Source organism: Macrotis lagotis, chromosome X, assembly GCF_037893015.1.
Source record: "Macrotis lagotis isolate mMagLag1 chromosome X, bilby.v1.9.chrom.fasta, whole genome shotgun sequence".
NCBI lineage: Eukaryota > Metazoa > Chordata > Mammalia > Peramelemorphia > Peramelidae > Macrotis > Macrotis lagotis.
In genome coordinates this window covers 582,276,197-582,291,877 of record NC_133666.1, presented here as the reverse complement: position 1 = coordinate 582,291,877, position 15,681 = coordinate 582,276,197, and the positions used below count along the sequence as shown (strand labels likewise).

At 35.1% G+C, this 15,681-nt stretch overlaps 1 protein-coding gene across 2 annotated transcripts in view; it reads right to left on the bottom strand.

Moving 5' to 3' along the window:
• COL14A1 (collagen type XIV alpha 1 chain) overlaps positions 1 to 15,681 on the bottom strand; it is a 265,288-nt gene that overhangs the window by 168,919 nt on the left and 80,688 nt on the right. For both annotated transcript variants that reach the window (XM_074201475.1, XM_074201474.1), the window contains exons 8-11: positions 12,708 to 12,872; positions 5,510 to 5,671; positions 3,336 to 3,487; positions 482 to 611 (exon numbers count right to left, since the gene is read on the bottom strand). In XM_074201475.1, coding sequence (XP_074057576.1) covers positions 482 to 611; positions 3,336 to 3,487; positions 5,510 to 5,671; positions 12,708 to 12,872 — 609 coding nt within the window. The remainder of the gene's footprint in view (positions 1 to 481; positions 612 to 3,335; positions 3,488 to 5,509; positions 5,672 to 12,707; positions 12,873 to 15,681) is intronic.

Below are 15,681 nucleotides of genomic sequence, written 5' to 3'. Positions count from 1 at the left end.
AACAAAGATACAAGTGATTTTCCATTTCCTTCTCCAGTTTTATGTAATCAGGGGTTAAGTGACTTGCCCCGGGTTATACAGTTAATAAGTGAGATCAAATTTGAACTCTGGTCTTTCTGCAGTGCTCTATCCATTGCATTACCTTGCTGTTGGCAGGTACCTAATAAATGCTTAGAAAATTGAATTATTGAACAGGTAATCAAGTTATTAAATCTTGCCAAGGATAAAAACATGCCTGGGTAATTAATTTCTCCTAGCCTCAGTTTCCCCAACAGAGTTGTGAGGATCAATGAGATAAAAATCAAGCTCTATAGAAATGCTAGCTAGCAATTATTATTGGGATTTGATGGAAGCTAGGGATTTCAGGGGGCAGAAAGCAAGGAATATAGACCTGAGAGAGAAGTATCAGCAACACCTCCCCTGAATCAAACCAGAAAGAGTTCCAAGAGTACTTTGTTCAGAATAGGATCAGGATACGTACGTGTCATCTCAGTTCCCCGAAGTCCTTCACTGGCAGTGGTACTATATATAGCAAACACTGCTATCTGATACTCTGTTAAAGACATCAAACTCTTCAGCACTGTGGTGGATTCTGTTCCATCAACTACCACCTGTTTTTAGAAAATTTCAAAGAATGAGAAAAAAAATGAATCTATTTTCAAATATCATCAAAATTGAATCCGTAAACCAATGTGATTTCATCCTCAGGAGTGAAGGCAAGCAACCACAAGATATGAAGAAAGACAATGTCCTTAGGGGTCTTCTTCCATCTGTCACACACCTTTGACCACCCAGATATTCTGGCCACCATTAATTATAGCACATCCCTTCCTCAAAGGATATATTAACTTAGGCTGAACAGGGTTTATGCAACTCACAAATCAATGATACCACAAATCATTTCCACTCAATTGTAAATGTAACAATGTACAGCTTGATCAAGTTTTGTAGGAGCTTACTGGGTAAGGAAAAAATAAAATAATTTGAAATGATTTTATTTTTATGGGAACCTGATGATTTTAAAAACTATAAACTGTTTATCTGACATGTAAGAAAAAAAACTCACTCATAAAATCTTGCCATAAAAATGGAGAAATATAAAACATGTTGAGGTCAGTCAGAGGATAGAAAAAAGTAAAGGGGGATTTATTCTTTGACAAATCTTTGTATCATAAATAGGAAGCTAGGAGCATGCAATAATCTGGCAGTATGTGGACTGACCCTTTTGGATCCCAGTTGCCCAGGGAATTCTAATTAGATACCAATGGACTATGTGGTTCCATAAATTGGATCATTCATTCATTAATGGAGAAAACCTCAAGGAACTCCTCTGAAAAGTAGAAAGGAAGCTCAGAGTAAAAGTAGGACTCTAATTAGTTCCAAATGTTTAAAAAAAGGATGACTGGTTAATTACACTTTAATATTTTACTTTGGAAAGAGTATTAAAGACCTATAGTCTGAATACAAATACAAATACCTGAATACAAATCATGGTTCTGTCATTTCAGCATCTTTGTGGCTTGGGCCACAAAGTTCTCTCAAGAACTCAGTTTCCTCATCTGTAAAAATGAGGGGGGCTAGAGTGAGCTGCGATTTCATCAGAGGGAACACTCTCTGTACCAAAACAGGTTACAGCCTCTATGACATCAGAAATGATCTGGTTAAACATTCATTACTCTTTGGCTACTCTGACGATAAGACTGTCTGAGACAGGAAAGGTTGGTCCATAGAGAATAGATAAATGGTTCAACTTTGGGTCCTTACTCAAAGACTTTCTAGTTTGGTAGGGTAACAAGTGTCTTCACTTATCTGGCATAGCTTTTGAGAACATAAGGGTGCTTCCATGCAATGATATTGCATTTGAATAGAATGAACTAGTTAAAATGTTTTAAAAGCAAAGAAAATTTTTAACAAAGGCAGAGAGTTCAAGGTAGGATTAGTGAGCAATTTTAGAGAGAGTTGTCTAAGTGATACAATTAGGGGATGGTCAATGATAGGAGTAGACAAACTTGAAAAGGTCAACTAATTAATTAAACAATTTAAGGATTTCCCTTTAAACTTTTCATTTTTTAACTGGTAAATAGAGACACCAAATCTTTTTTTTTGTTTGTTTTTAACAAAGAAACTACTACAGTGGTTTACTATTTTTTCCAGTTCACTCTATAGATGAGGAACTGATTGGGTTAAGTAATTTGCCCAGGTTCACATAGCTAATAAATACCTGATGTCGAATTTGAACTCAGGAAGATGAAGCTTTCTGATTTCTAGCCCAGCATTCCATCCACTGGGCCACCTAGCTGCTCCATAGCTAGTAAGTGTTTGAGAACAAATTTGAGGTTGGGTCTTCTTAACTTAAAGCCTGACACTATATTGATAAAAAATTTCTAGGTAATTAACTAGTTCCAAACCAATAAATGTTTATTAATCACCTTTTTAAAGCAGCTGCTTAAGTACCAAGTAAGTAGATTGTTCTATATATTGTAGAATGTAAGCTCTTTGAAAACAGGAGTTCTCTCAACTTTAAATCCCAAGTAGTCTAGCTCAGCCCCTGATATATTAGGATTGCTTAATGTTTGTCCTTCATTCCCAAAGAAGACCATGACATCAGGAAGGTGATGCCATGACATGCACATGAATTGGATTTGAGTGAGGGGGTTCTGTGCTAAGTCACCAGCCTCACTTTCTCCTCCAGAAACAGCTGGGTCCAATGGTTAGAGATGGATCTGAACAACCAGAGATAGCTCTGGATGTGAGGCTATCAGAGTTAAGTGACTTATCCAAGTTCCCACAGCTAGTTAATGTCTGAGATTGTCCTGCTGACTCCAAAGCCAGTGCTCTATCCATTGCAACATCTTGCTGCCCTTTGATTGCTTAATAAATGTCTGTTGATTGAATGGTTGAAATAAAGTCAGCCAATCAGTCAACAAATATATATTAAACACATATTAATATCAGGCAATGTGCTCTACACTGAGAATGAGAAGAAAGGTCAAGACAAATAAAAATTCCAATTGTCATCCTGAAGTGGTTTATAATCTGGAAAAATGAAATCTCTTCATCTTTTCACTATTTAGTTCCAATATCTACCTGGAGGTGATATCATTCCTTACTTGTCTACTCACATAGCACAAAAAGTATTGATTCCTGGACTTGCATGAGAGAAAAGACCCCAAACTCCAAACCTTCATATTTAATCTCGAACACTGTTGTGAGAAATTCCCCAATGGGAAGGTTCCTCATATAGATTCCCACTGGGAAAATCCCCCCAACTGGTGAATTTGTCTACTTGGTACAGAATCAAGATCTTCAGTCAAGAAATATGTCACCCTCATTACCTCCTCTGGTTTTCCACCTCTTGTAGGATAATAGACGACTCTGTATTTTTCTACTTTTCCTGGGGCAGGAGTCCAAGTAACTCTAAAGCTTCTGGCAGTGACTTCAGATGTCTCTAAATCTGTAGGAGCTCCAATGTCAGTGACAAGTGAGGCTAAATGAAAGGAAAATTGAAAAAAATATCTGTAAAAGGAGCATTCCCTATAGAGTTCTGCTGAATCAATGCAGAGTTATCAATGGTTCTAATGAGACAAGAATGATAATAATAAGATTCCTCTAGGAAAAACAAGTCAACAAGCATTTATTAGGTACCTACTAAGTGTATTCCCAGGACTTAGTCATCAGTTGGCACATGGTAAATACTAAATTGTCTTGACTGTACTATAAGAGCAATAAATTATATGTGAGCAATTTTTCTTTCTTGCAAATATGGTTACTGGCACTGATCATGCTTTATACATAGTCAGTTCTCAACATGCCCTGTTTCCCTAGAGCTCTTCCTTGTAACAAAGAAAAACAGTTATCCAAAACCAACTGAAAGTAACCACATCTGACAGTCTAAGCAACATTCCTCATCTATCATCCCTCAACCTTTATGCTAAGACAAGGGAAGTATATTTCATTATTCATCTTCCAGGACCAGGATTTGACCTATTGTTTCAACTATTTCACTATATTTATTTCATTTTCTATGAATTATTGAGGTTGTTCCAATACTAAGCATCATTTCTGAATTCTTCATTTCCAGTCAATCAAAATTCACTTTGATGATTATATTTTACTTAAAAAAGAACATTTTAAGGACCAATCTCTCAATCTATACTGATTTCTCTTTGTCATGATAGTACTTCAACTTACCTTGAAATTTGGGGATCTGTCTTTTACTAAAAACCTAGACTTTTTAATTCTTTGAATTTAGATAGCTGCTACAGAAATATATGATACAAAAAGTCATCAAACTTTTAAACCAAACCTTCTCAGAATAGTCATAGGACAAAGGGCTAGCAAAGACGGTGTCTTAGTTGTAGAACAATTAAATATACAAGTGATATTTTTGAAGGCTGAAAGTTTTGAAGACTATCCACTGTAAGAAAAATTGAGTCTTATGGAGAGGGATTGGATGGGAAAAGTATTTTGCAGAGCTATCAATGTCCAAATAGTAAAAAGAAATATATTATGAAGGTTAAAAAAGATGAGTTTTCCAGTGATACCAGTATCTATCCATTTGATCATATTTCTGTAACCCAAAAGATAACATGTTCCCATGTTCATGCCTCCAAATCTGAAAGCACTTTGGGATCATTTACCTAGATTCAATTCAATTCAATAACATTTACTGAACACCTTCTTTATGCCAGGCCCTGCATTATAGGAAAGATTGAAAAATAAACATGAAGCAGTCCTACCCCTAAGTACCTTACATTCTACTGGAATATAATATAATTGATGACTTTAAGGAGTGCAAGCAGAATGGGTAGTTCCCTATAGATGACTGTCCTCTGGAAGGATAATCCACTCCTCCAAGCCTATAAAATTGAGGGAATAAACCAATATGATCTCATCCTCAGTCCCACTCTTTTTGGTCAAGTTTATTACAAGTCCTAAGAAATCAAGTCCAAATTAGGATGTCTACTGAACTGGAACTCCAGAGAATGAGAAGTAGAGAAAGTATTGAGACTCATCTCCAAATTCTCTTAGAGTGGTAATAGGAAAAGATCCCATGGGTTTTTTCTATCTTATCAACATCTATACAAGTCAAAGAAACCTGCTTATTGGCAGTATCATGAACTCCTAGGAGTACTGAAAAAAGCCTCCTGTCAATTCACTGTAATATTAAAGTGAAAAATATCTAGGGGCTGAAGCAGTCTTTAAAAACAACCAAAAAAAAAGATATTTTTTCCTCCTTTTGTTCTTTATATTCTAATTCTTACAGGATATAATATAAACCCTTGAAAGCAGGGACTATTTCATTTTTGGCTTTGTATCACCATTGCCTACCATTGCCTGCCATTGCCATTTTTTGACTGCTTTAATTCATAGTGAGCATAGGGCTCCTAAAGGCATCTACCATCAAAGGAAGTCAACTTACAAATTTTCATATTTGGTAGCAAATTTTACTGGTGGGTGAAAATTAATGTCTTTCTAAAGGGGGGGGGGGCTTTATTTTACTTTATACCTTTGATTTCCTTTTCCTGTTCTTCAACTCTGGTGCAAACTGTCTTGGTTAGACCTTCCACAACTGTGTGCATCAGGTCAAACTCTGCCACATTGTAGACATGAGTACTATCAGGCTCAGAAGCAATCTCCTGGAGTTCAGCTTCATCTGCATTTTTCACACCTTGCAGTGAAGAGAAAAATCAGAAAAATTAGCATCTCATAAAAATTCAAGACATAGGTAGTAAAATCAGCAGGTCTGATCTAACCCAAGCAGTAATTAAAATTAATAAAAATTATAGTAATCTGTAAACTCCTCTAGAGCCCTTTTTGGGGCTTAGTAAAGTACCAGGAACAGAGAAGATACTTAGTAAATGCTAAATGACTGATAATGAGCCTAATTGTTATCCAAGATTAATTTTGTACAGTGATAGAAAAGTCTGGTAGCTCTGGTGTCAGGAAGACTTTAGTTCAAATCTGGTCTCAGACACTTACTAGCTGTGTGGCACTCAACAAGTCACTTAACTCCATTTGCCTCAGTTTCCTCATCTGTAAAATGACCCTGAGAAAAAAATGGCAAACCATTCCAGTATCTTTGCCAATAAAACTACCTAAAGGAATCATAAAGAGTCAGATATGATTGAAAAGTGACTAAAAAAACAACAAAAGGAAAGTTTCCTGTGATCCTAATCTCTTCTATCTTGTGAGAGACTGAAGCCAAAGTTCTGGGACTTGCCTTGGAGACAAAAGATCTGAGTTTGAATCCTGAATCCACCCCTTACTACTATATGATCCCATTTTCAGTCATCTCTTCTATAATATGATGAAGATGAGCTAAATGGCTTCTCAGGTCCCTTCCAGCCTTAATTCTATGAACTTATGAAGTAAAAACTCAATTTTCTAAGTCTAAATTTTATCTTCATTGAATTAATTTAATTCCATTAATTCATTAACTAGAAAACTTCAGGAATTCAATGTTTTTATGTTGTGCAATATAAATTGACCAAGTCTTCCTTTGATAACCAGATAAAAGCAGGCAGATGAATGAGATTAACTAAGGTTAGTTGAGTGTTATTATTCAATGTTACTGAACTTTGCAGGAGAAAAAGAAAAGACTCTTTCCAAAGGTCTCTCACAAAGCCTTTACTTAAATGAGAGCCACTTCTGTCCCTTATAGATCATAGGTAGAAAAATCAAAGGAAATAGATAAGAGACAAGAAAAAAGAAAACTGTGCTGGGGTCATGAATTTCTCTTAGTTATTTAGAATTCTTGAACTAACCTGAACCATCAACACACAAAATAATAAAACTTTTTTTTCTGTATTGAGAAAATAGTTTGTCCAACATGGTTATGAAATGAAAAGTTATTATGAAAAAGGCAGTGTTTAACTAGAAATTTCCAATTGCATTTGACTAATTTATATGCTCAACCACATTCAGGAAGGAAAAAATAATGTTTTAAATACACTGTCCATTCATTTTAAAAATAAAATCACAGAAGAGATGGTAAATATTTTCACTACACCTTTGTTTAGTTAACCTTTTGTGAGAATTTCCTTCATTGCATAAAAGAATGAAAGAACTCAGAACAATTGCTTGCCTACAGGCATTTCAACATTAGTCTCTAAAATACACAATTATTAACAATAATTAGTATACTCCATATATATGTACACACACACACACACACACAGACACACTTTAGCTTTAATTATTCCACTAAATGGATACATGTGCAAACAGTGAGCTTAGTACAGAAAATACCAATTTCAATAGCTCTGAAGACTTCTAGGAGCTTTACAGCAAACAGAAACATCATCCTAAAATAACTAAAGGTTTTCTCTTTCCAAATCAAATCCATTATAGAATGTGGAATATTATTTGACTTTATGTCTATAAGGCTGGAGTCAGATTACAATAGGAGTATCAGATCATAGGATTTAGTTCTAGAAGGGATTTTGAAATCACTTAATCCTTGTCCCTCACTTTAGAGAGGAGGTAAATACACAGAAAAGAACAGAGGAAACTATAATTTTACAGAAATGGAGTGACATTGCAGCTTGACATTAACCCAAGGACTTCAGAGAAAGGCTCATCAAACCCCACTGAAGGGCATTTTTATTTTTTCTTATATATTTTTCATTGCTTTCATCTATGAACAGTATGTTTAGCCCAACTGGCAGTTCTGCATTACTTAGATGTCCAACTTGTAAAGTCAACTTATGCCAAACTAGGTTAATAATAGATCATTTTGATGTAGTTGTTGCTGTTCAGTCATTACAGTCTGACTCATTATATCCCCATTTGGGGTTTTCTTGGTAAATATACTCGAGTGGTTCATCATTTTCTTCTTCAGCTCATTTTACATATGAGAAAACTGAGGCAAACAGGATTAATTAACTTGTCCAGGATCTCATAGCTAGTTTCTGAGGTTAGATTTGAGTTCAAGACAATGAGTCTTTCTGGCTCCAGGCCAGTACTCTAGTCCCTGGATTGCCTACCTGATACCAACCATAGATCACAGTATCACATAATTTTTTAGCTGAAAAGAAACATTAAAAATCATCAGATCCAGAATAAATATTTTCCAGAGGAGGAAACAGAACCAGAAAGTAAAGTCATTTCTCATAGGCTGCAAAGATTTAGTTCCAGAACTAAATCTCTATATGACCATAACCACCAAGTTTCTCCTTGCCACTCTTTTTAACTTTTACAAAACTGTTGCCTCACATCCAAAGTACATTTCATTGTCTTATCAGATTAATTTTCCTTGTGTATAATATTTGGTTACATACTCCTCTGCTTGAAACCCTAGAGTGACCCTCTATTACATATAAAATAAAATTGAAACAAGTTTTCTCATCCAGACAATTGGGCAATTGGACCAGATGATCTCTTAGGTTGCTTGCACCTCTAAATTCTCAGCAACGTAATTCAAAAAGCATTTTTAATTGAGTATCTGCCCCAGGTCTATCACTGTGTTAAGTGTTGTGAGGTGAGAAAGGCAAAAAATAAAATGGTTCCTATCCTTAAGGACCTTAAGCCCTTCTGGCTCCTTAGATGTCTCAAAATGGAATGTATTCTGTTGGGAATAATGGGTTGCCCTTTGGTGAAAGACTTTAAGCAGAGGTACAAGTCACAGATATAGTCAAGCATACTCCTAATCAGTTAATCAATAAACATTTATAAGAGCAGGCATTGTACTAAACACTGACAGTTAGACTAGATGACCTCAGTCCTCATCTAACTCTGAGATTCTATGGTTCTACATTCAAAGCCTTGAACAATCCAACAACACCTATATTTCCAACTTTATTTAACACTATTCCTTTCCATGTAATGTTATACAGTCTGGCTTGGGGGCGGGTAGGCAGAGATGGAAAGGAATAAGGATTTTCTTTGCTAATGGACTTGGTCAGGGGATCTTCACCTGGGGTCTGTCAACTTTGAGAAAGAGGAGGGGAAGAAGAGAGGGAGAGAGAGATGGATGGATGGATACAGATAAATAAAGAGGAAGAGATGGATGGATAAAGAGATAGATAATAGATAATAGGCAATTAAATAGATTATTCATAGATAGAAAATAGATATAAAGGGATGGATGAATGGATTGAAAGAGAAAGACAGATACAGATGGATTCAAAGATGGATAGATAAAGAAATAGATGACACATGGATAGAAAATTAAATAAATGATTCATAGATAAATGAATTGGATGAATGAATGGGTGATAGAGAAAGATACAGATATGGATGGATGGATGGATGGATGGATGGATGGATGGATGGATGGATGGATGGATGGATGGATGGATAAATTAAACCATTTCAATATAATTGGTTTACTTTGTAATTTTATGTATTTAAAAACATTGCTTCTGAGGAGTTAACAGACTCTCCAACCTGCCAAAGAAGTCCATGATTTAAAAAAGAGGCTGAGAAGCCCTGATCTAAGAATTCTCAATATTACTGCTACATTTTACATTCAATATTAAAAAAATGGAGCATTTAATTTTTCCAAAACTGACTTATTCTGGCTTCCTAGATAAAAATTCGTTGAAGGTAGCAACTATATCTTAAGTTTCTTATGTATCCTTTATAACACCAAGGTCAATATTGGGCACACTGTAGATGCTCACTTAATATGTATTAGCTAAATGATTAATCAGTCAGGACCAGACCTTGATCTGATAGTTTAAAAAATGTGGATGATCCAGACCCTGTCCCTGAATTGAAGAGGATGGAAGAATTAGTATAATGGGAAGAAATTCTAGGATATACATATATATATATATATATATATATATATATATATATACATATACATATATATTCTCTGATATACAAAGACTTTTGCAAAGGATACATAGCCCCTTTGCTGTTTTGGTCATTTTTCTGACTTATGCCTGACTCTCCATTTTGAAGTTCTCTTGTCTAAGATATGATTTCCTTCTGCAACTCATTTTACAGATGAGGAAATTGAGGCAAATAGAGTGAAGTTTCTTGCCTACAATCACCCAGCTGGTGAGTATCTGAGGCTAAATTTGAACTCACAAAATCTTAAAGGCTTAAAGACTTAAAGACTCCAGAATTCTTTCTACAGAGTCACCTAGATTATCCCTAGATAATAATTAAGCATTTTGAACTGATAGGGAGAATTTAGTAGACAGGGACTGAATAAAGACCACAGTCCTCAAAGCCTATAAATCTAAGGGCAATGACTACATTTCAATTCAATTCAACAAACTCTTATTAAGCATCAATCATAGGTTGAGCATCAATCTTTCTTAATAATGTAGACAATAATCTGAGTGATTAAAGTGTTCCTCATAGGAACAGATGACATTTACAAACATTACATTTTATTCTCACAACAAACCTGAAGGGTAAGTTCTCTCATTTATACATTATGGGAAGTTAAGTGGTATAATGGATAGAGCACCAACCCTGGAGTCAGGAGGAGTTGAGTTCAAATCTAGCTTCAGACATTTGACACTGACTAGCTGTGTGAACTTGGGCAAGTCACTTAACCCTGAGTCCTCTCATCCAGGGCCATCTCCAGTTGACCTGATCCATATCTGGCCACTGGATGACTCTGGATAAGAAAGTGAAGCTGGTGAGTTAGCACTCAACTCTCCCCATGTGCTTATCATGGCATTGCCTCCCTGTTGTCACAGTCTTCTTCAAGGAAAAAAAGAAAAAAAACAATAACCATTATACAGAGGAAACCAAGGTTCATTTTTCTTGTCCATGGTCCGACAGCTATTAAGATACGATCTGAACCTATATTTTTCTTGCATTCTATCCACCTTTCATTTTGTCTCAATTATACAAAAATATGGAAGAGAAATGTTGATAAATTGGATAACCTGAACCAGTGTAGAAGTCTGTTTCACAGAATCTCAGTAGCTAGTTGGCTGCTGACTGGGACTTGGGCTTTTTTTAATAAGAAATTTTAAATGTAGAAGCCCTATTCACTGGCAAAGAATTTTTATAAGCATAATCAGTCGTGGGAATGCTAGAGCTTCAAAAGAGTTGGCAGTTATTTTGAATCTATGCCATACATATATCCTTTTATAGTAGAGATACTTAATAAAGTATGGTTTCCCTCCAATAGAAAATTATACTGCTACCTCTTCATAGACTGCATTCCTTACAAACAGCCACAGGATCACAGAATCTCATTGAGTGAGACCTTCAGGCTCATCTGTATTAAATGGAACTTGAAAAGGAACTCCTTGCACAGGATCCCAGTCAATCCATCATCTGTATGAAGACTTCCAGTGGTGTGGGAGACACATTACCTCCCGAGGATTCCCATTTTTCTTTTGACTAGTTTAAATTACTAAGAAGTTTTTTTCTTCTCAGATACATCCAAAATCTGCCCCTGCTATTTGAATTCACTAGTTCTTTGAGGTCAAGTCTAATCCCTCATCCATGAGATCCTTTCCACACAAAGGAAACTCCTCACTCCCCTAAGTCTTCTTTTCTCCCTTGATTTAAAATATGCTGATATACTGTATCTTTACTCTCAGTTCTTTCAAATAATACTCTTTAATACTTTAAAAAAATTTTGAATTTAACAAACAGTAAAGCAGATGAGCATTACAATGGATAAAGCGAAAGAAAATGAAGATTTCACTCACATCTGTGAATCTGCATCATATAAAGTTTGTCACTCTCTTGAAAAAATACAACATATTCAAAAAATTATTTTCAAAATTATACTTCACTTTTCTCTGAACTCTCTCCAGATCTGTCTATTTACAACTTGGAAAAAGTTTTTCCCAATTTTTTCCTAAATATCTCTTTCAGCAAATGGGTAATAAGCAGACAAGAAATTCATAATCATAATTACAACAATAGTAATAGCTATTATTTATACAGCCCTTTAAGCTTTATCAAGTGCAGTACATATATTATATACAGCAGTTACATTGCACAGTGACTAGAATACCAGACTTGGAGTCAGAAAAACCTGAGTTCCAATCTAGCTTTAGAAAATATGACCCTGGGCAAGTCACTTAACCTCTCTTTGTCTTAATTTTCTCATGTGTAAAATGGGGGTATTAGTAGCGCTCACCTTCCAAGATTATTATGAGGATCAAGTGAGATAATAATTGTAAGGTGCCTAACAAAGTATCTGATATCTAATATGCACTATATCAATATTAGCTTTTTTATTATTATTACTATTATCTTCTTTGACTCTTGCAACAACCCTGCAAGGTAGATGATATTATTATTCTTATTTCACATTGGTGGAAACATAGTTTAAGTGATTTGCCTAGAGTCACACAGCTAGTCAATGTCTGCAGTTGAATTGGAATTCAAGTCTTACTGTCACTGAGTTTGACCCTCTCACAGGGCCACTTAACCTACAAAATCAACAAGAAAAGAATCCATTGGATTAAAAACTAATTAAAACCAACATCCATATTTGCATAGCACTTGCTGTTTCCCAAATATTTCTACTTGATTTCATCTTGTCCTCTCTCCAATCATCTGAGGTATACAAGACTGTTACAATCTACTTTTTACAGGTGGGGAAATAGATAAAAAAAAGTTAAGTGATGGGCAGGCACTTACATAGCAAGTTGGTAGTCAGAAAAAAAGAACCCAGATCTATAGACTTGAATTCTAATGGTCATTTAACTACATCCAGAAAAAAAGAGGATTTTCTGTCTACTGACAATTTTTGAACTAGATTAATAACTTACCAATTGCAAAGAGTTCAACCCCAGAATCACGGAGAGTTCTTGATGCAGGGATAATATCATCTTGAGACTTTCCATCTGTGATCAAGATGCCAATTTTGGATACTCCAATTCTTGCTCCTGCTTCTGGTTTAAAACTATTTTCAAAAATGTAATTTAAGGCAAGACCTGGAAGTGTAAAAATTAAATAACAGTCACTAACAAATCTGTCTTTCTGATCTGCACATTTTAACCACAAGATGACAGATATTTATGGATTTGAAAGAACATGTTTACAATAGGTAAAAACTCATTTAAAAATACTTCAGGCTTGATAGTTCAAATATAAGGGAAGAAATTTCAGTACATACCAATGTAAAGCATAAGGAAAATAGAACATTGCATTATTTTAGGAACTGGTTTTTATGAAGAGTTTGGACAAGATCTCCCAGACCCAAGAAGACTGAGTTCTTTAGGACTAGGCTAAAAAGTAGCAGAAATAACAATTTCAGCAATAGTAGTTCCATGATGATTCTCTGTTCAACGTGAAGGATTATGGGGGAAACAACTATTAAAATGTTACATGATAACTGGGCTTGCTGCCATTCCCCTTTGTTACTTTCCAGCCAGGAAAACCAGGCCAGCCACAGAAACCCTAAATGATTTTTTTAGTGGACTAATGAAATTGTCATTAAATTCCTTCTCAAAAACTGTGAAAATCACTCCCTGGATTTCAACAGTACTTCAGCCTTTAAAACCAATGACCATATATGTGTATTTTGTTTGAGTTGGAGGCTCTTTGTTGCTTTTTTTTAAATTTTATTGATGAATTTTGTTTTATTTTGCTGCCATAGAATCATAGATTTACAGTTGGAAGAGACTAAGAGTTCAATTTCTTCTTATTAAAGATAAAGAAACTGAAATCCAAAGCAAGGCCACACAACTAGCCAGTATCTAGATAAATTTTAAAGCCAAGTCTTCCTGACTTGTAGACTCTAATCTATTTACAGTATTTCTTCAGTTTTATCCAGATATAGCACACCACTCCCATCCAGTAGCACTTAAACCTTCTATTGTATCAAAGTAATCATCACCCCCATGTTGGTATTAGGGTATATAATGTTCTTCTGGTTCTGCTCACCTCACTCAGCATCAGTTCATGCAATTCTTTCCAGGCTTCTTTGAATTCCCATCCCACCTGGTTGCTAAAAGAACAATAGTGTTCCATAACATACATACACCACAATTTGTTCAACCATTCCCCAATTGCTGGATATCCCCTCAATTTCCAATTCTTTGCCACCAAAAACAGAGCTGCTATGAATATTTTTGTTAAAGTGATGCTTTTATCCCTTTTCATGATCTCTTCATGGTATAGACCCAGGAGTGCTATCGCTGGATCAAATGGTATCCACATTTTTATTGCCTTTTGGGCATAATTCCAAATTGCTTTCTAGAAAGGTTGGATCAGTTCACAGCTCCACTAACAGTGCATTAGTGTCCCAGATTTCCCACATCTCTTCCAACATGGATCATTGTCCTTTCTGGTCATGTTGGCCAGTCTGAGAGGTGTGAGGTGGTACCACAGAGATGCTTTAATTTGCATTTATCTCATCAGTAATGATTTGGAGTAATTTTTCGTATGACTGTGGATAGCTTTGATTTCCTCATCTGCATATCCTTTTAGCCTTTTGTCAATTGGGTAATGGCTTGTGTTTTTTTATATAAATTTGACTCAGTTCTCTATGTAATTTAGAAATGAGTCCTTTGTCAGAAATACTAGTTATAAAAATTCTTTCCCAATCTACTGCACTTCTTTTGATCTTGTTTACAGTGGTTTTGTTTGTGCAAAAGTTTTTTAATTTAATTTAATCAAAATTATCTAGTTTGTTTTTAATGATGTTCTCCATCTCTTCCTTGGTCATAAACTGCTTCCCTTTCCACAGATCTCTCAGGTAGAGTCTTCTTTGATCTTCTAGTTTACTTATAATATTGTCTTTTATGTCTAAATGCTGCAACCATTTTGATATTATCTTGATTTAGGGTGTGAGATGTTGGTCTAATCCAAGTTTCTGCCATACTAACTTCCAATTTTCCCCACAGTTTTAATCAAAGAGAGAATTCTTATCCCAGAAGGTGGGCTCTTTGGGTTTATCAAGCAGCAGACTACTATAATCATTTCCTGTTGTCTCTTTTGCACCTAGTCTATTCCAGTGATCCACCACTTTATTTCTTAGCCAGTACCAGAGAGTTTTTATGACTGATGCTTTATGATATAATTTTAGGTCTGGTAAAGCTAAGACACCTTCTTTTGTACTTTTTTCATTAAATCTCTTGATATTCTTGACTTTTTGTTTTTCCATATAATTTAATTACAATTTTTTTCTAGTTCATTAAAGCAATTTTTTGGAAGTTTAATTGGTAAGGCACTAAATAACTAGCTTAATTTAAATAGAATTGCCATTTTTATTATATTCGCCCAGCCTATCCATGAGTAGTTGATATTTGCCCATTTATTTAAATCTGATTTTATTTGTGTGAAAAGTGTTTTATAGTTGTTTTCATAGAGTTTCTGAGTCTGCCTTGGCAGGTAGACTACCAGTTATTTTATATTGTTTGAAGTTACTTTCTCTTGCTGCTGTATCTTGCTAGTAATATATAGAAATACTGAGGATTTATGTGGGGTTTTTTTATATATCCTGCAACATTGCTAAAGTTGCTAATTGTGTCTAGCAGTTTTTAGATGATTTTTTTAGGATTCTCTAGGTATACCATCATGTCATCTGCAAAGAGTAAGAATTTTGTCTCTTCCTTCTCAATTCTAATTCCTTCATTTTCTTTTTCTTCTCTTATTGCTGAAACAAATATTTGTAATACAATATTGAATAGTAGTGGTGATAATGGGCATCCTTGTTTCATCCCTCATCTTATTGAAAATGCCTCTAGCTTATCCCCATTGCTTAAAATGCTTGTTGATGGTTTCAGATAGATCTATCAT